The sequence below is a fragment of the Cervus elaphus genome, chromosome 22 (assembly GCF_910594005.1).
Source record: "Cervus elaphus chromosome 22, mCerEla1.1, whole genome shotgun sequence".
Taxonomy (NCBI): Eukaryota; Metazoa; Chordata; class Mammalia; order Artiodactyla; family Cervidae; genus Cervus; species Cervus elaphus.
Window position 1 is genome coordinate 36,689,844 of NC_057836.1, and position 21,586 is coordinate 36,711,429.

Sequence of the window (21,586 nt, forward strand, 5' to 3'; positions counted from 1 at the left end):
ATAGACCCATCTCAAAACTCATTACTGGGCACTCCATTGCTCTCCAAAAAGAAGAAATCAAGTTCCACGCACCAGTACACTGACGCAAGCTTCCCTAACCGGGAAACCTTGACAAGCCAATCGTCTAACCCCACCCACTGGGTAAACCCTCCACAATAAAAAGGAACCACAGACCTCCAGAATACAGAAAGTCCACTCCAGACACAGCAATCTAAACAAGATGAAAAGGCAAAGAAATACCCAACAGGTAAAGGAACATGAAAAATGCCCACCAAGTCAAACAAAAGAGGAGGAGATAGGGAATCTACCTGAAAAAGAATTTAGAATAATGATAATAAAAATGATCCAAAATCTTGAAAACAAAATGGAGTTACAGATAAATAGCCTGGAGACAAAGATTGAAAAGATACAAGAAATGTTTAATAAAGACCTAGAAGAAATAAAAAAGAGTCAATTAAAAATGAACAATGCAATGAATGAGATCAAAAACACTTTGGAGGGAACCAAGAGTAGAATAACGGAGGCAGAAGATAGGATAAGTGAGGTAGAAGATAAAATGGTGGAAATAAATGAAGCAGAGAGGAAAAAAGAAAAAAGGATCAAAAGAAATGAGGACAACCTCAGGGACCTCTGGGACACTGTGAAACGCCCCAACATTCGAATCATAGGAGTTCCAGAAGAAGAAGACAAAAAGAAAGGCCATGAGAAAATACTCGAGGAGATAATAGCTGAAAACTTCCCTAAAATGGGGAAGGAAATAGCCACTCAAGTCCAAGAAACCCAGAGAGTCCCAAACAGGATAAACCCAAGGCGAAACACCCCAAGACACATATTAATCAAACTAACAAAGATCAAACACAAAGAACAAATATTAAAAGCAGCAAGGGAAAAACAACAAATAACACACAAAGGGATTCCCATAAGGATAACAGCTGACCTATCAATAGAAACCCTCCAGGCCAGAAGGGAATGGCAGGACGTCCTGAAAGTAATGAAAGAGAATAACCTACAACCTAGATTACTGTATCCAGCAAGGATCTCATTCAGATATGAAGGAGAACTCAAAAGCTTTACAGATAAGCAAAAGCTGAGAGAATTCAGCACCTCCAAACCAGCTCTTCAACAAATGCTAAAGGATCTTCTCTAGACAGGAAATGCAGAAAGGTTGTATAAACGTGAACCCAAAACAACAAAGTAAATGGCAACGGGACCACACCTATCAATAATTACCTTAAATGTAAATGGGTTGAATGCCCCAACCAAAAGACAAAGATTGGCTGAATGGATACAAAAACAAGACCCCCATATATGCTGTCTACAAGAGACCCACCTCAAAACAAGAGACACATACAGACTAAAAGTGAAGGGCTGGAAAAAAATATTTCATGCAAATGGAGACCAAAAGAAAGCAGGAGTCGCAATACTCATATCAGATAAAATAGACTTTCAAATAAAAGCTGTGAAAAGAGACAAAGAAGGACACTACATAATGATCAAAGGATCAATCCAAGAAGAAGATATAACAATTATAAATATATATGCACCCAACATAGGAGCACCGCAATATGTACGGCAAACACTAACGAGTATGAAAGAGGAAATTAATAGTAACACAATAATAGTGGGAGACTTTAATACCCCACTCACAACTATGGATAGATCAACTAAACAGAAAATTAACAAGGAAACACAAACTTTAAATGACACAATGGACCAGCTAGACCTAATCGATATCTATAGGACATTTCACCCCAAAACAATCAACTTCACCTTTTTCTCAAGTGCACACGGAACCTTCTCCAGAATAGATCACATCCTGGGCCATAAATCTAGTCTTGGAAAATTCAAAAAAATTGAAATCATTCCAGTCATCTTTTCTGACCACAGTGCAGTAAGATTAGATCTCAATTACAGGAAAAAAATTGTTAAAAATTCAAATACATGGAGGCTAAATAACACGCTTCTGAATAACCAACAAATCATAGAAGAAATCAAAAAAGAAATCAAAATATGTATAGAAATGAATGAAAATGAAAACACAACAACCCAAAACCTATGGGACACTGTAAAAGCAGTGCTAAGGGGAAGGTTCATAGCATTACAGGCTTACATCAAGAAACAAGAAAAAAGCCAAATAAATAACCTAACTCTACACCTAAAGCAATTAGAGAAGGAAGAAATGAAGAACCCCAGGGTTAGCAGAAGGAAAGAAATCTTAAAAATTAAGGCAGGAATAAATGCAATAGAAACTAAAGAGACCATAGCAAAAATCAACAAAGCTAAAAGCTGGTTTTTTGAAAAAATAAACAAAATTGACAAAACATTAGCAAGACTCATTAAGAAACAAAGAGAGAAGAACCAAATTAACAAAATTAGAAATGAAAATGGAGAGATCACAACAGACAACACTGAAATACAAAGGATCATAAGAGACTACTACCAGCAGCTCTATGCCAATAAAATGGACAACTTGGATGAAATGGACAAATTCTTAGAAAAGTATAACTTTCCAAAACTGAACCAGGAAGAAATAGAAGATCTTAACACACCCATCACAGGCAAGGAAATCGAAACTGTAATCAAAAATCTTCCAGCAAACAAAAGCCCAGGACCAGATGGCTTCACAGCTGAATTCTACCAAAAATTTAGAGAAGAGCTAACACCTACCTTACTCAAACTCTTCCAGAAAATTGCAGAAGAAGGTAAACTTCCAAACTCATTCTATGAGGCCACCATCACCCTAATTCCAAAACCTGACAAAGATGCCACAAAAAAGGAAAACTACAGGCCAATATCACTGATGAACATAGATGCAAAAATCCTTAACAAAATTCTAGCAAACAGAATCCAACAACATATTAAAAAAATCATACACCACGACCAAGTGGGCTTTATCCCAGGAATGCAAGGATTCTTCAATATCCGCAAATCAATCAATGTAATACACCACATTAACAAATTGAAAGATAAAAACCATATGATTATCTCAATAGATGCAGAGAAAGCCTTTGACAAAATTCAACACTCATTTATGATTAAAACTCTCCAAAAAGCAGGAATAGAAGGAACATACCTCAACATAATAAAAGCTATATATGACAAACCCACAGCAAGCATCACCCTCAATGGTGAAAAATTGAAAGCATTTCCCCTGAAATCAGGAACAAGACAAGGGTGCCCACTCTCACCACTATTGTTCAACATAGTGTTGGAAGTTTTGGCCACAGCAATCAGAGCAGAAAAAGAAGTAAAAGGAATCCAGATAGGAAAAGAAGAAGTGAAACTCTCACTGTTTGCAGATGACATGATCCTCTATATAGAAAACCCTAAAGACTCTACCAGAAAATTACTAGAACTAATCAACGAATATAGTAAAGTTGCAGGATATAAAATTAACACACAGAAATCCCTTGCATTCCTATATACTAACAATGAAAAAACAGAAAGAGAAATTAAGGAAACAATACCATTCACCATTGCAACAAAAAGAATAAAATACTTAGGAGTATATCTACCTAAAGAAACAAAAGACCTATACATAGAAAACTATAAAACACTGATGAAAGAAATCAAAGAGGACACAAACAGATGGAGAAACATACCGTGTTCATGGATTGGAAGAATCAATATTGTCAAAATGGCTATTCTACCCAAAGCACTCTATAGATTCAATGCAATCCCTATCAAGCTACCAACGGTATTTTTCACAGAACTAGACCAAAGAATTTCACAATTTGTATGGAAATACAAAAAACCTCGAATAGCCAAAGTAATCTTGAAAAAGAAGAATGGAACTGGAGGAATCAACCTGCCTGACTTCAGACTCTACTACAAAGCCACAGTCATCAAGACAGTGTGGTACTGGCACAAAGACAGAAATATAGACCAATGGAACAGAATAGAAAGCCCAGAGATAAATCCACGAACCTATGGACACCTTATCTTTGACAAAGGAGGCAAGGATATACAATGGAAAAAAGACAACCTCTTTAACAAGTGGTGCTGGGAAAACTGGTCAACCACTTGCAAAAGAATGAAACTAGAACACTTTCTAACACCATACACAAAAATAAACTCAAAATGGATTAAAGATCTAAATGTAAGACCAGAAACTATAAAACTCCTAGAGGAGAACATAGGCAAAACACTCTCCGACATAAATCACAGCAAGATCCTCTATGACCCACCTCCCAGAATATTGGAAATAAAAGCAAAACTAAACAAATGGGATCTAATGAAACTTAAAAGCTTTTGCACTACAAAAGAAACTATAAGTAAGGTGAAAAGACAGCCGTCAGATTGGGGGAAAATAATAGCAAATGAAGAAACAGACAAAGGATTAATCTCAAAAATATACAAGCAACTCCTGCAGCTCAATTCCAGAAAAATAAATGACCCAATCAAAAAATGGGCCAGAGAACTAAACAGACATTTCTCCAAAGAAGACATACAGATGGCTAACAAACACATGAAAAGGTGCTCAACATCACTCATTATCAGAGAAATGCAAATCAAAACCACAATGAGGTACCATTACACGCCAGTCAGGATGGCTGCTATCCAAAAGTCTACAAGCAATAAATGCTGGAGAGGCTGTGGAGAAAAGGGAACCCTCTTACACTGTTGGTGGGAATGCAAACTAGTACAGCCGCTATGGAAAACAGTGTGGAGATTCCTTAAAAAACTGGAAATAGAACTGCCATATGACCCAGCAATACCACTTCTGGGCATACACACTGAGGAAACCAGATCTGAAAGAGACACGTGCACCCCAATGTTCATCGCAGCACTGTTTATAATAGCCAGGACATGGAAGCAACCTAGATGCCCATCAGCAGATGAATGGATAAGGAAGCTGTGGTACATATACACCATGGAATTTTACTCAGCCGTCAAAAAGAATTCATTTGAACCAGTCCTAATGAGATGGATGAAACTGGAGCCCCTTATACAGAGTGAAGTAAGCCGGAAAGATAAAGAACATTACAGCATACTAACACATATATATGGAATTTAGAAAGATGGTAACGATAACCCTATATGCAAAACAGAAAAAGAGACACAGAAATACAGAACAGACTTTTGAACTCTGTGGGAGAAGGTGAGGGTGGGATGTTTCAAAAGAACAGCATGTATACTATCTATGGTGAAACAGATCACCAGCCCAGGTGGGATGCATGAGACAAGTGCTTGGGCCTGGTGCACTGGGAAGACCCAGAGGAATCGGGTGGAGAGGGAGGTGGGAGGGGGGATCGGGATGGGGAATAAGTGTAAATCTATGGCTGATTCATATCAATGTATGACAAAACCCACTGAAATGTTGTGAAGTAATTAGCCTCCAACTAATAAAAAAATTAAAAAAAAAAAAAAAGAAAGAAATAGTGGAGTCACATCATACTTCGAAAATCCAGCCTTGGTTTCTTCATCTGTAAATGTGGTAATAATCCCTCATCTCTGGTGAGGCACCAGTGGGTTGTGAAAGCACCAGGGATAGGAACTAGGTATTAATCTGAATCTAAGTCCTAGATACAATGAAAAGAGCCATGGTTTGGGAATCAGAAAACCTAGTTCAAGTTCTAGTTCATATACTTACCAGCCATATGGGTTGGTTTCTTATGGTAGCTATCACAAGTTAGACTTGGTGGTTTAAAGCCACAAAAAAATGTATTCTGTCATAGTTCTGGAGGCCAACAATCCAAAATGAAGGGGTCAGCGAGACCACACTTCCTTGGAAGGCTTTTGGGGAGAATTTTTCCATTTCTCTTCCAGGTTTTGGTGACTCCAGGCATTCCTTAGTTTGTGGCTGCATAAACTTCAGTGTGCGTCCATCTCCACATGAGTTTCTCTCTCTATGTCTTCTCCTCTTCTGTTTCTCATTAGGACACTCATCATAGGATTTAGGACCCACCCAGGTAATTCAAGGTAATCTCATCTCAAGATCATTATTAAAAGTCATTACATCTGCTAAGACCCTTTTTTCCAAACAAGGTCACATTCTCAGGGGGCTTAGTATTAGGATATAGACATATCTTTTGGGGGGGGGTCATCACTTAAGTCACTGCACCATGTGACCTTGGCCAAATCACTAAATATGAATGAGTGGCCTAGGGAAATTCAGTACCTACATTTACCCATGTCAGGGCTGTCATTTAAAGGATGATGTGCTCGAAAGCAATTTGTAGAGGTAGGTGAATGCTGCTCCTATTGACTTGGCCAATGATCTGTACAGGTGTATCAATAAGAGGCTGATCTGTTCTCCCTACTCTCCACATTCCCGCCCCAGCCTTCCTCTGTCACAGAGCAGGGGGGGTGTCAGCCTACCTCACAAATGCATCAGAGGACTCCAGCCTCAGAAAGGGTAATGTGCTTGCCCCCAGAGACGAGGGCATGGGTACCATAGAGGGACCACCACCTCTTGTGATAACCCTTCTGTTCTGCTTTGCTCCCTTCATAATCTTTATCAGGATAAGTTGGAGCTGAAGGCTGGGCATGGCCAGGACCTGCAGAGTGAACAGGATGAGCAAGAAAGAGATCACGTTCAACATGAAGATCCCCAAGCATCCACATCTTTGCAGTTTTCAGAGGAGAACATCCTTGAAGAGTAAGCCTTGGTGAATGCAAGAGGGATCACTGAGTGGTGTTTTGTGGAGGGGAGCATGAAACTTAGCAGAGAGCTTATGGAAAGCTTAGAAGATTTAAAATCAGCAAGTGTCTTGAACCACAAAACAATCACATGCACAAGCAACTACCTACCTATTCCAGCAAGAAAGATGAAGAGGGACGTAGGGAGACCATGGGGTTCTCTTTGCATGCTTTTCTTTGGACCCTGGATTTATTACACATCTCATCACTCTTAGATAATTTTCTAGAGATGAAAAATATTGCAATTATTATTAAAAATGTATGGTTAAGTCCTTATGGACCCTTTCCCTATGTATCAATATAACCTCTTTTCCTTCACCCAGATGTAACCACCATCCTGAAATCAACACTTAACATTCATTCCATGCAGGGAAATTAAAAATATATCCACATTGTTTACTGAATGGAAAACATACTTTATTTTCTCCAGCCTTAAAAAAGTCTGTTAAAACGGGTATTAAATAAATATCCAAGCTCCTTTCTTAAAGCCTAAGTGCTACCTGGCCTATTTTGGAGACAGAAAATGAATAAGCAGACTTATTCGCCATCTATAGAAAGAGGGTTCAGACTTTTTTGAGATGTTTCCCATTTTCTACCTTAAAACTGATCATAATCATATCTCTGTAGGAGCCAGGAGAACATGTTCTTCCAGCTTAACCACTGGAATACACGGATGGGTCTACAAGTGAAAGAACTTGGAGCTGATCATATAGGCTGGATGGAGAAAATTAAAAATATTATACAAAACATAAGCCTAACAGAAAACACAGTGAAGAGGTAATTGTAGGGTGTTGGGGTGGGTCAGAAAATAATGAAAAGTTTCATAGCTTCAGAAATTTACAAAACTACAGGTTTAAGGTGGTAACGTCTTTAGGATGAGAAGTATATGTGCTAAGTCACCAGTCGTGTCTGACTCTTTGCGACCCTATGGACTGTAGCCCACCAGGCTCCTCTGTCCACGGGATTCTCCAGGCAAGAATCCTGGAGTGTGTTGCCATTTCCTTCTCCAGGGGATCTTCCCAACCCAGGGACTGAACCTGCATCTCTTGTCTCCTGCATTGACAGGTGCATTCTTTACCACTAGCGCCATCTGGGAAAACCTGGGAAGCAAAAGGCCTTAGAATTAAAAGTCATGTCACAGAATTTCGAAGCCTACATCAAAGTTATCTGCATCTTTGCTCTCTCTTCTCTCAAGGGAAGGACTGCCCTCAGAGATTCTCTCCTTGTAGCCACATTAACAGTTATCCAAAGCACATATTGAGGTTTCCAGTGATCCTTGAGTTTTATCCAGTATTGTCCAAAGGAATCCAACCAGTATGACATGAAAAAACTGTTAAAGTGTGCTTGAAAATGCATATTTGAATTCAAGTTAAAAGTTTCAAGATGAAACAGAAATGACAAAGTTGTTATTTATGCAGTCACTGGCATAGAGACTGGACTTTGGAGTCAGAGGGACCCAGGTTTGAATCTTGATATTGACCTTTCTTGGATAGGTTAATCAACTTTTTTTTAAGACTTGACTGTCCTCATCTACAAAGAAGTAATGATAGCCACCTCATTGGTTTATTGCCAGTACTAAGCAAAATGCCATGTGTGAAGCATTTAATACAGTCAGTACCTGATATATAATAGCAATTAACAAATGGAAGCTACTTTAAGAAATAATTCCTCTGGCCGTCTGAATCTTGCTACCACATTCCAAGCTCTTTCCTACTGCAGAGCTACTCTTCTAGATGTTTCTTTGCCTTTCAGTTAAACATCTTCTTTATATTCAGTTAAACATCACCATAACTTTAGCTAAACATCTTTGTATCAGCTTTCTAACTATCCTATTCAAGGTACTCCCCTCCTTTTTCTTCCAGAGCACGAATAATAGTAGAATTTTAAAAGATTCTGTGTTTTTATTAATTCAAACTCGGCATATTAAAGTTTCTTTCCATGGGAATTCCCTGCTGGTCCAGTGGTTAAGACTCCACGCTTTCACTGCAGAGGGCATGGGTTCAATCCCTAGTTAGAAAATGAAAGCTCTCACAAACTGTGTGGTATGGCCAAAAACTTTTTTTTTTCCCTTTTTAAAACTAAGTTATAATTTACATACTGTAAAATTATATCTTTTATTGTACAGTTCTGCAAGTTTTGAAAAATGTATACTATTGTTTAGCCACCACGGTGAAGATAAAGACCACTTTCATCACTCCCCATATCCCTCATACTCTTTTATAGTTAACACCTCTCCCCAGGGTGCTAGTGACCACTTATCTATTCTCTGTCTGAACAGTTCTGCCTATTCTAGAATAGCGGAATTACATAAGTGGAATTACACAGCATATAGCCTTTTGAGTCTACCATCTTTCCTTAGTATAAAGAATAATTTGAGGTTCATCCATGTTGTACACATCAATAATTTGTTCCTTTTTGTTGCAGAACAATATTCCCTTATATAAATATGCTACAATTTATTCTTTCACTAACTGAGGCATATTTAGGTTTTTTTTAAGCAATCATTGATAAACACACTGTAAACATTCACTTGAGTCTACCCTGGCGGCTCAGTAGTGAAGAATCTGCCTGCCAGTGCAGGAGATGTGGTTTCAATCTCTGGGTAGGGAGATCCCTTTTAGATGGAACTGGCAACCCACTCCAGAAGCTCGCCTGGGTAATCCCAGGGACAGAGGAGCCTGTCCTCTAGTGGGCTACAGTTTATGGGATCTCAAAAGAGCCGGACATGACTTAGCAACTAAAACAGCAATAACACCACCACACTACCATGATTATTGTAGCTTTGTATGAAGTCTTTAAATTAGGTAGTGAGTGCTATTCAGTTTTGTTCTAATTTTTTTCTAAGTCAAATACTAATTTTTGTTATCTGATTTTATTCCTTTTCTTTTTAAATTAAAATTTTATTTTATGTTGTAGTATAGTTGATTAACAACATGTTAGTTTCAGTTCAGTTCACTTTAGTTACTCAGTCATGTCAGACTCTTTATGACTGCATGGACTGCAGCACGCCAGGCTTCCCTGTCCATCACCAACTCCCAGAGCTTGCTCAAACTCATGTCCATCAAGTCACTGATGCCATCCAACAATCTTATCATCTGGTATCCCCTTCTCCTCCTGCCTTCAGTCTTTCCCAGCATCGGGGTCTTTACCAGGAGTCAGTTCTTCCCATCAGGTGGCCAAAGTATTGGACATTCAGCTTCAGCATCAGTCCTACCAATGACTATTTAGGACTGATTTTCTTTAGGATTGACTGGTTTGATCTCCTTGCAGTCCAAGGGATTCTCAAGAGTCTTCTCCAACACCACAGTTCAAAAGCATCAATTCTTCAGGGCTCAGCTTTCTTTAGAATCCAACTCTCACATCCATACATGACTACAGGGAAAACCATAGCTTTGACTAGACAGACCTTTGCCAGCAAAGTAATGTCTCTGCTTTTTAATATGCTGTCAAGGTTGGTCATACATTTTCTTCCAAGGAGCAAGCATCTTTTAATTTCATGCATACAGTCACCACCTGCAGTGACTGTGAGTCCAAGAAAATAAAGTCTGTCACTGTTTCCATTGTTTCCTCATGTATTTGCCAGGAAATGATGGGACCTGATGCCATGATCTTCGTTTTTTGAATGTTGAGTCTTAAGCCAATTTTTTCACTCTACTCTTTCACTTTCATCTAGAAGTTCTTTAGTTCCTCTTCACTTTCTGCCATAAGGGTGGTATCAACTGCATATCTGAGGTTATTGATATTTCTCCTGGCAATTTTGATTCCAGTTTGTGCTTCATCCAGCCTGGCATTTTGTGTGATGTACTCTGCATTTAAGTTAAATAAGCAAGGTGGCAATATACAGCCTTGACGTACTCCTTTCTCGATTAGGAACTAGTTCATTGCTCTTGGTCCGGTTCTAACTGTTGCTTCTTGACCTGTATACAGATTTCTCAAGAGGCAGGTAAGGTGGTCTGGTATTCCCATCTCTTTAAGAATTTTCCACAGTTCGTTATGATCCACAGAGTCAAAGACTTTGGTGTAGTCAATATAGCTGAAGTATATGTTTTTCTGGAACTCTCTTGCTTTTTTGATGATCCAGTGGATGTTGGCAATTTGATCTCTGGTTGCTCTGCCTTATCTAAATCCAGCTTGAACATCTGGAAGTTCACAGTTCACATACTGTTGAAGCCTGGCTTGGCAACTTTTGAGTATAATAACTTTGCTAGTGTCTGAGATGAGTACAATTGTGTGGTAGTTTGAACATTCTTTGACATTGCCTTTCTTTGGGGTTGAAATGAAACTGACCTTTTCCAGTCCTGTGGCCACGGCTGAGTTTTCCAAATTTGCTGACATATTGAGTGCAGCACTTTCACAACATCATCTTTTAGGATTCGAACTAGCTCAACTGGAATTCCATCACTTCCACTAGCTTTGTTCATAGTGATGCTCCCTAAGGCCCACTTCACTTCACATTTCAGGATGTCTGGCTCTAGGTGAGTGATCACACCATTGTGGTTATCTGGGTCATGAAGATCTTTTTTTGTATTGTTCTTCTGTGTATTCTTGCCACTTCTTAAGATCTTCTGCTTCTGTTAGGTCTATACCGTTTATTTCCTTATTGTACCCATTTTTGCATGAAATGTTCCCTTGGTATCTCTAGTTTTCTTGAAGAGATCTCTAGTCTTTCCTATTCTATTGTTTTCCTCTATCTTTTGCATTGATCACTGAGGAAGGCTTTCTTATCTCTCCTTGCCTTTATTTGGAACTATGCATTCAGATGAGCATTATCTTTCCTTTTCTCCTTTGCCTTTTGCTTCTCTTCTTTTCTCAGCTATTTGGAAGGCCTTGTCAGACAACCATTTTCCTTTTGGCATTTCCTTTTCTTGGGTATGGTCTTGATCACTGCCTCCTGTACAATGTCACGAATCTCTATCCATAGTTCTTCAGGCACTCTGTCTATCAGATCTAATCCCTTGAATCTATTTGTCACTTCCACTGTATAATCATCAGGAATTTGATTTAGGTCATACCTGAATGGTGTAGTGGTTTTCCTTACTTTCTTCAATTTAAGTCTAAATTTGACAATAAGGAGTTCAAGATCTGACCCACAGATCTTGTTTGCTGACTATATAGAGCTTCTCCATCTTTGGCTGCAAATAATAGAATCAATCTGATTTCGGTATTGACCATCTGGTGATGTCCACTGTTGTTGCTATGACCAGTGCGTTTTCCTGGCAAAACTCTGTTAGCCTTTGCCCTACTTCATTTTGGACTGCAAGGCCAAACTTGCCTGTTACTCCAAATATTTCTTGACTTCCTACATTTGCATTCCAGTCCCCTATGATGAACAGGACATCTTTCTTGAGTGTTAGTTGTAGATCTTGTAGGTCTTCATAGAGCTGTTCAACTTCAGCTTCTTCGGCATTAGTGGTTGGGGCATAGACTTGGATTATCGTGATATTGAATGGTTTGCCTTGGAAACAAACAGACCATTCTGTTGTTTTTGAGATTGCACCCAAGTACTGCATTTTGGACTCTTTTGTTGACTATGAGGGCTACTCCATTTCTTCTAAGGAAATGGAGTATTAGTTAGTTATTAACTATTAGTTATTAGTTAATAACTAATTATTGGCTAATTATTATTAGTTAGGAGTATTAGTGTGCATTAGTTTCAGGTGTGAAGCAAAGTGATTTAGTTGTACATATATGTGTATCTAGGGGGCTACCTCAGTGGCTCAGTGGTAAAGAATCCACCTGCAAAGCAGGAGGCATGGATTCGAGCCCTGGTTTGGGAAGATCCCCTGGAGGAGGAAATGGCAACCCACTCCAGTGCTCTTGCCTGAAGAATCCCATGGACAGAGGAACCTGGCCAGCTACAGCCCATAGGGTCACAAATTGGACAGGACTGAAACGACTTAGCATGCAGACCCACATACATGTATCTATTCTTTTTCAAACTCCCCATTTAGGTTATTACAGAATATTGAGCAGAGTTCCCTGTTACAGTAGGTCATTAATTTTTGTTCTAATTTTTCAAAATTATTTTAGCTATTCTACTTTTTCTTGTCTGATTTTCCACATAGATTTTACAATCAACCTGTCAATCTTGCTGTGATTTTGATTGGAACTACCATTAATTGATAGATACATTTTGGAATAATTAATATTTTAGCAATATCAACTCTTCTGATTCATGAATACAGTATTTCTCTCTATTTAAGTCTTTGATTTCTTCCATCAGGTTGTGTAGTGTTCGGTGTACAGATATTTCACATTTTTTTAGATTTATATCTATTTCATGTTTTTGGTTCTGTTATAAATGGTACTTAAATTTTTTCAGTTTCTTATTGTTAATAGCTAGTATATAGAAATACAGCTAACATTTTGTATTTGACTTTCCATTGTGACCTTGCTAAACTCATTTATTAGTTTTAATAGTCTTTACAGATTATTTGGAATTTTTCACATAGATAATTATGTCATCAGCAAATAGAGACAGCTTTATATCTTCCTTCCCAATCTGTATTCCTTTTACTTTCTTTAGTTGCCTTATTACATTGGCTAGAATTTCTAGTGTGATGTTGAGTAGGAGGAGTGGCAGCAGATAGCAGACATACTTACTTAGTTCTCAGTCTTACAGGAAGAGTGAGAGCATTAAGTGTGATATTATCTGGGCTTTTGTCTGTTTTTAAATTGCTCTTTCTCAGACTGAGAAGATTTCTTCTATTCCTAGTTTACTGAGTCATTTTTAAAATCAGGAATGATACTGAATTTTTTCAATAGCTTTTGCTGCAGCTGTGAATGATCATGTTTTTTGTTTGTTTATAAATCTCTTGATATAGTGCATTATAATGATTGGTTTTTGAGTGCTGAACCAGCCTTGAATTCCCAGAATAAATACTGCCTGGTCATATCATCCTTTTTATATGTTGTTGGAATCAGCTTACTGAAATGGATCTTTAACGTGTATGTTAATGAGGGATATTGACCTGTGTTTTGCTTTCTTGTAATGTCTAGTGTTAGCATCAGAATTATGTTTGGTATCAAAAAAACTTATATTTAATATCAAAGAAAAAATTGGGATGTTTTTGCACAGTTCTCTATTTTCTGGATGAGTTTGTGTAAAACTGACATAATCTCTTTCTTAACTGTTTGGTTGAATTCACCAGTGAAGCCATATTGCCTGGAGATTTCACTATGGCAAGATTTTAACTAAAACTTTAATTTTTTTAATGATATAGTATAAGATCACAGGGCTGCACAGGCTACCTAACTCTTGAGTATATTTCAGTAGTAGATTGTATCTTTTAAGGAACTTGCCCTTTTCATCTAAATTATCTAACTTATTGGCTTAAAATTATTAATAATATGTTCTTCTTATATTTTTTATTTTGAAATAATTGAAAGTTCACAGGAATTTTCAAAGAAATATATAGCATAACCCCATGCACCCTTCCCTCAACCTTCCAAATGGTAGCATCTTGTCCAACTCAAAACGAATGAGTTGGTACTTTACCAATGATACCAATGGTATCATTAAAACCAAGAAATGGATATTGGTATTAGTATTAATGACAGAGCTCATTCAGACCTTACCAGTTATAAGTGCATTTTACATTTCTGCTTCTATATCCAGTTAGGACTACACTTCTTTACAATTATCTAGATAACTTAGAATGTTTTTCACTTTCTTGAATTGCATTTATAACTTCCCATTCCAACACAATTACCACCCAGGAGTCCCCTTTATACAGGAATAGGATTTCATTTTTGAAAGGTCAGAAACGATCTTTCAAGATCAAAAAAAATTATGCATTGGGGATTTTTCTTAAGCCATAGAACTAAGTCCCTCTCTTGGTCTGTTTGCAGCTTATTAAGTGAGGTTATATCCCTGGAGGGCCAAATTGAAAAGCTGGGATCACACCAGGACCTTGACTCTGATCAGGGGGTAAACATGGAGGTAAGCTGAAGGCTTGGGAAAAAATCAGGGAGGTTGTGGGGACTCTGTAACCTCTTCCCACCCCATCTGTTGTTTAACATGTCATAACAAGAATTAAAGGGATTCCCCTGGAAGTCCAATGGTTAAGACTCCAAGCCTCCACTGTAGAGGACACAGGTTTGATCCCTGGTGTGCTGGATCTGGTGGTCAGTTCTGAGCACATTTTGTCTGGGTACCACCACTCTTATTCTCTAACAACACATTAAAAAGCTAGACTTTTCTGTTCTACCTAGAAACTCAGTCAAATTTGGCAGGTTTTCATCCTGATGCCACTTGAAATAATGAAGAGTTCCTTAAGAGAAAAGTTCTCATCTTAATATCTATATCCCAATACCTACCAGTACAGAAAAAAACATGCAAGAAATACGTATTTGTGAAGAACTGCATCCCTAGAACATAAGAGATAGATTTGTGTTTGTCTTTGATGCCTTCATGAAGAGTTCTTATGTTGGTTTTCACAGTATCCAAAGCTTTCTTATTGTTTATGTCTCCTTGCATTTCTTAGAGATTCTTTTCTGAGAAAGGTTTACTTTTCCCTTTTTAAGAGTCATAGAATATTAGAAAAGTAGGGACCAACTTTGGATAAGAATTAACTTTCAGAGCCCTGGCTGGTAGTTTTTCTTCTCCAATAAACTTCAGGCATTTGAAGAACAGTCTCTAAAAATGGAAAAAGTCTGTGTCTAACTACGTTTTTTTTTTTTTTTACTGAAATTGCCAGCTTCTGCTTTAGTTCAAGCCAAATTTAAATTAAGTAGGATTTCGAAAGAAGGAGAAAAAATGCCTCTTTTATAGTAGGAAGTAATATTTATTTTGACCTCTCACATATTAAAAGCCATGTACAGATTTTTCACCAAGAGAAAAAACTGCTTTAACTATGACTTAGTGCAACATTTTGACGTAGCAACCTCACTTTGTGCTAGTTGGAAAGTCAGCTTTTTTTCCCACTACCTAGGGCTTTGGAAATTGAAAACTATGAAGAAAGGGAAGAGGACAAAGGCCAAGAAACATTTTTCCCCTTAAAAAATTTCCTCCAGAAGTCAGAAATACAGAAATGTGGGTTCACCGGAGGAAAGGACAGGGAAGGATGAATATCAAAAGAATGAAGAGAGAAAAAAGAGCACAGAGACAAATAGCAGTGAGATTAAAAAAACAAATCAACATGGGCTTGGGATAATATGAAAAGGGAAAAGAATCCAAAAAAGAATGGACATGTGTGTAACTGAATCATTTTGCTATATACCTGAAACTAACAAAACATTGTAAGTCAACTATACTCTAGTATAAATTTTTAAAAAATAACTTAGAAATATAAATAAATAAAATTAAACAGACATATTTTGAAAATGCAAACAAACTATGAAAAAGGAAGGCATCATGAGGATTCTCTATCCTGGAAATATACGGCTTTGTATACACTCTAAAAAAACGGGCACAGACTTGAAAACTAGAAACAGCCCAAATATGCACCAACTGGTGAGTAGATGAACTGTGGTATGTACTAAATGATGGAATGTTATTCAGAGACTAAAAAGAGACTTCTTAATCATCCAACAACATATCTAAATCTCAAGTGCATGATGCTAAGTGAAAGAAGCCAGACTTGAAAGATTACATACTTCACGATCCCATTTCTGTACCATTCTGAAAAAGGCAAAACCATAGGAATGAAAAATAGACTAGTGGTCACTGGCTGCAGTGGGGAAAGGCCGGAGAAAGGAACACAAAGAAGTTTGGGGTGTGATGGAAATATTCCATATCTTCCTTTAGTGGTGATTGCGTACCAAGGACAGGATGCGTATGTCAAAATTTGTAGCACGGTGCACTTTTAAAAGATAAGTTTTACGCTATGTAAGTTGTACCTCAATAAATGTGACTTTAAAAATTGACACAACTCTGTCCTAAGACTAAAGACTGATGGAAAAGACTGTGTAAAAACAAATACAGTAATATAACAAGTAAGGAACTTTAAATACAATTGTTACAGAAGCAAAGTCCTAAGAATGGCTTTAGGTTTACTCTGGTGGAGGGAAAAGTGAAAGTGAAGTGAAAGTCGCTCAGTTGTGTCCAACTCTTTGGGACCCATGGAATTCTCCAGGCCAGAATACTGGAGTGGGTAGCCTTTCTATTCTCCAGGGGATCTTCCCAACACAGAGATCAAACCCAGGTCTCCCACATTGAAGGCAGATTCTTTGCCAGCTAAGCCGCAAGGGAAGCCGAAGCATACTGGGGTGGGTAGCCTATCCCTTCTACAGGGGATCTTCCCGACCCAGGAATTGAACTGGGGTCTCCTGCATTACAGGCAGATTCTTTACCAAATGAGTTATTGTTAGAAATAGCTATAGGAAAAGCAACATGTGGGAAAGTTGAAGGAGAAGTAAATTAATAAATAATATCACATGTATTGAACTTCCCTGTTGCTCAAGTGGTAAAGAATCTGCCTGTGATGCAGGAGACCAAGGTTCGATCCCTGGGTTGGGGAGATCCTCTGGAGAAGGGAATGGTAATCCACTCCAGTATTCTTGCCTGGAGAATTCCATGGACAGAGAAACCTGGCGGGCTACAGTTCACAGGATTGCAAAGAGTCAGACACGACTGAGTGACTAACACACACATATCACACATATTGGCTCATTTATTTCTCATGAGTAAATGGAATGACTCAAAGCATGAAAGGGGGAGGAGGGGGAAATTGGTGAAAGTATTTAAACACACACACATCAGAAACAAATTTATGAGAACTTTAAGCTGAAGAAAGGACTTTGAAGTAGCCTGATATTGAGTCCACAAAGCTTTCTGAAATATCTGTATGAAAATAACTTTCATCTTGAGACTGACTCCTATTTCAGTTACCTTTGGTACAATTATCTTTGATAATTACTGTGTAAAGATATTTCAGAGAAGGCAATGGCACCCCACTCCAGTACTCTTGCCTGGAAAATCCCATGGGTGGAGGAGCCTGGTAGGCTGCGGTCCATGGGGTTGCTAAGAGTCGGACACAACTGAGTGACTTCACTTTCACTTTTCACTTTCACACATTGGAGAAGAAGGAAATGGCAACCCACTCCAGTGTTCTTGCCTGGAGAATCCCAGGGACGGGGGCGACTGGTGGGCTGCCATCTATGGGATCACACAGAGTCAGACACGACTGAAGTGACTTAGCAGCAGCAGCAGCAGTGTAAAGATATTTATTAGGGCACTGCGTAAAATGTGATTATTATCTCACAGCTCCTTTTTAAATAATTAAATCACACAACTCAGGGGTTGGTGATGAATGAACTTGGAAAAAAAAAGAGGGTGTAGATTATACATTTTCTATAGGCAGTTTGAGGGTAAACACTCTTATTGTTTGTATCCAATAAGCACAATGCCTAACTCCATGGCCATTTACATAGGATGTGGCCAATGACATATTTTTTATTTGATTTAATGTTGATTTTGCAGATCAGCATCCAGAACAGGATGCAAGAAAACCCAGCTTCTATTAAATCTCAGACTATTTGATCATGAATGAGCATTCTTCTAAAAAATTGTCATTTGTTCTTTTTCAGTTTCACACATCATTCATTACATCTTTTGCTCTATACTCTTTTGTTTTAAAGGAGAAGATCATGGAAATTAAAAAGCAAATAGGAGAAATGGATAACAATTTTGTCAAGGTAATGATAAAACGTCTTTAAAGAAGAAAAATAGTTCTGCAAAGAAATCTCAAATTTTAGTGAATGGAATCCAAAATTCAACAAAACAAGACTCAGAATTTTAGACCTAGATGGGAACTTACTATTATTTATGTCCATATTTCCACATGAAAAGAGTCTTGTGCTTGCTGTCTAATTAAAAAATATTACAGTACTGATGAACTTATTTTCAGGGCAGGAATAGAGACACAGCCATAGAGAACAACAGACTTTTGGACACAGCAGGGGAAGAAGAAGGAGCGAAGAACTGAGATAGTAGCACTGAAATATACACATCACCATGTGTTAATAGATGCTAGTGGGAAGTTGCTGTGACATAGAGGGATCTCAACTCCTCTGTGCTCTGTGACAGCTTGGTGGGTGGGATGATGGGGTGGGAGGGAGGTTCAAGAGGGAGGGGATATATGTATACTTATGGCTGATTCCCATTGCTGTTCTACAGAGACCAATACAACATTGTAAAGTAAGTGTCCTCTAATTAAACGTAAATCCAAAAGAGAATATAAAAAATATTTTTTCTTCTAACAAAAGTAATGCATGCTTATTTTAATAATTAAAAAATTACAAAAGTATTGCATATAAAAAGAAAAATAAAACCACTCTCAAAAATAAACACAGTGAACATTTTAGTATATTTATATTCTTCTAAGTGTTTTAATACATATATTATAATATTATTATTTTAATGAGTTAATATTACATATATTGTTTTGCAACTTGCTTTTACATTTAGCATTTTTCTTCAACAACTTTCTATGCCACTAGATGTCTTTTTACTTTTTCATGGTTTATGTGAGGCAGGATTTGATTTTTGGATTTATTAAACTTATTTTGTTAGATATTTATGGTTTTATAATCAATTACAAACTATACCTCAAAAATCCATACTTTTCTTACTTTTGCAAGTAATGTTTAAGGATTAGTTTCCAAAAATGGCACCTCCTTGAATCACAGGACACTCTTTTTTCTGTTAAGGCTCGGCTTTTCAACATATCCTGCAAGTCTATTATGGGATGATTAATTAAAAACCTTTCTAAGCATTATTTACTCAGGATATATGTGCAATTGGCATTTGCATCTCAGAAAAGGATGATTTGCTTTCAGCCTGTACCTTGATCTTACTGAGATACATGGGAAGAAAAGAGGAACAAGACACTTTTTGTGGACAGCACTTTTACTAAACTCTAAGGCCGAAAGTGAGAGGAACTAAAAAGCCTCTTGATGAAAGTGAAAGAGGAGAGTGAAAATGTTGGCTTAAAGCTTAACATTCAGAAAACTAAGATCATGGCATCTGGTCCCATCACTTCATGGCAAATAGATGGGGAGACAGTGGAAGCAGTGTCAGACTTTATTTTTAGGGGCTCCCAAATCACTGCAGCTGTTGATTGCAGCCATGAAATTAAAAGATGCTTACTCCTTGGAAGGAAAGTTATGACTAACCTAGATAGCATATTAAAAAGCAGAGACATTACTTTGCCAACAAAGGTTCGTCTAGTCAAGGCTATGGTTTTTCCAGTGGTCATGTATGGATGTGAGAGTTGGACTGTGAAGAAAGCTGAGCGCTGAAAAATTGATGCTTTTGAACTGTGGTGTTGGAGAGGACTCTTGAGAGTCCCTTGGACTGCAAGGAGATCCAACCAGTCCATCCTAAAGGAGATCAGTCCTGGGTGTTCATTGGAAGGACTGATGCTGAGGCTGAAACTCCAATACTTTGGCCACCTGATGCAAAGAGCTGACTCATTGTAAAAGACGCTGATGCTGGGAGGGATTTGGAGCAGGAGGAGAAGGGGACAACAGAGGATGAGATGGCTGGATGGCATCACCGACTCGATGGACATGAGTTTGGGTAAACTCCAGGAATTGGTGATGGATAGGGAGGCCTGGTGTTCTGTGATTCATGGGGTTGCAAAGAGTCAGACATGACTGAGCAACTGAACTGAACTGAACGTCCAAATATTCAAACATAATGAAGACTTACATTTATACATTGTAAATTTTAAAATATTTAGAAAAGATATAGTTTTATTTTTTTCTCAGAAACATACTATGTTTCTCCAACTAGTGTCCTGGTAAAAGTTTAAGAAGCAAGGAGAAAGTGGTGGATAGAGAAAAAAATTATTTGTAATATGCTGCTATTGTGAAAATTTATATCTTTGAAGTATTGAAAATAATTTATTGATCTTGTGGTGATACCTTCTGCAATTTATTGTGATTGCACAATGAATTTTTTCTAAGAGGAAGGGTTTTACTGAATAAAAGTAAGTTTCAGTAAAGCCTCCCCACAACTTAGTGGTATCAGAATGAGTATGGTTTAATTGTATAAACCAGAAAATGTAACTTCTATTTTAACCAAAATTGTGGGTGTCTTTTCAGGAAGATGCTTGTGATGAAGCTCATAAATTAAAGGAAAAACTCATTGCAAGAATAGAGGTAAGATTTCACAGTTACACAAGTTCAAATAATGATAAAATGAAATTATTTAAATCTACACACAGAAGTTATTCTTTCCCTGGAAGTTAAGTGTATACCACACACTGGTCTCTTTCTACATCTTTCTCCCCTCCTGAACTTCTGCTTTGGACTGACAGAACGTCTCACAGGTGCGGTGTACTTCCAAGCTCTCATACCCTGGGGCTGTTCCTACAGCTCCTCCATCTGCAGCTTATCCTCCATGTCTACATATTATCCACTCTTCAAAGCTCAACTCAAATGTCCTCTCATCTCCCAGACCTCCCCTAATCTCCCCTAGCCAGAAAAATGACTCCATCTGAACGCCTCACACAAGAGTTTATACACTGAGATGTGAATGCATGAGTGAAACAATGAATTAATGAATGAATGAACCTGTCACCCATTCAGAAGTGCTTAATCATCCCACTTATCCTAGAGGAGATGTCCCCAAACCAAACCTCAGCTACTGTGTCCTCACATTTTTTTACTTTCTCTTTAGCATGTATTTTAGTCTATAGTTATCTAACAAATATATGCATTTAGTTGTTTATTGCTTACCACCCAGCCCTTATAAACACACATAGAATTCTTTGTCCCTTTTGTTAAAAAACACATGCATAACAGAATGCCCATGTCTTGTCTGTTTTGTTACCTGCCACATCCTAGAATAGTGCCTGGTAGAGTCAGTCAAATAAATATGTTTTGCATGGATGAAAAAATTGAATAGATGAATTCGATAAAAGAATAGTTATCTTTCTATCTGAATACTCTGTGAATGTGTAAGTTTCTTTCCTTGGGTGAGTACACAGTTAGTACA

At 37.8% G+C, this 21,586-nt stretch overlaps 1 protein-coding gene across 1 annotated transcript in view; it reads left to right on the forward strand.

Moving 5' to 3' along the window:
- Positions 1–21,586, forward strand: part of SMCO2 (single-pass membrane protein with coiled-coil domains 2) — a 39,551-nt gene that overhangs the window by 10,885 nt on the left and 7,080 nt on the right. Inside the window, exons 3-6 of the mRNA XM_043882590.1 lie at positions 6,465–6,601; positions 7,270–7,419; positions 14,494–14,584; positions 20,692–20,748. Of these exons, the coding sequence (XP_043738525.1) occupies positions 6,465–6,601; positions 7,270–7,419; positions 14,494–14,584; positions 20,692–20,748 (435 nt within the window). The remainder of the gene's footprint in view (positions 1–6,464; positions 6,602–7,269; positions 7,420–14,493; positions 14,585–20,691; positions 20,749–21,586) is intronic.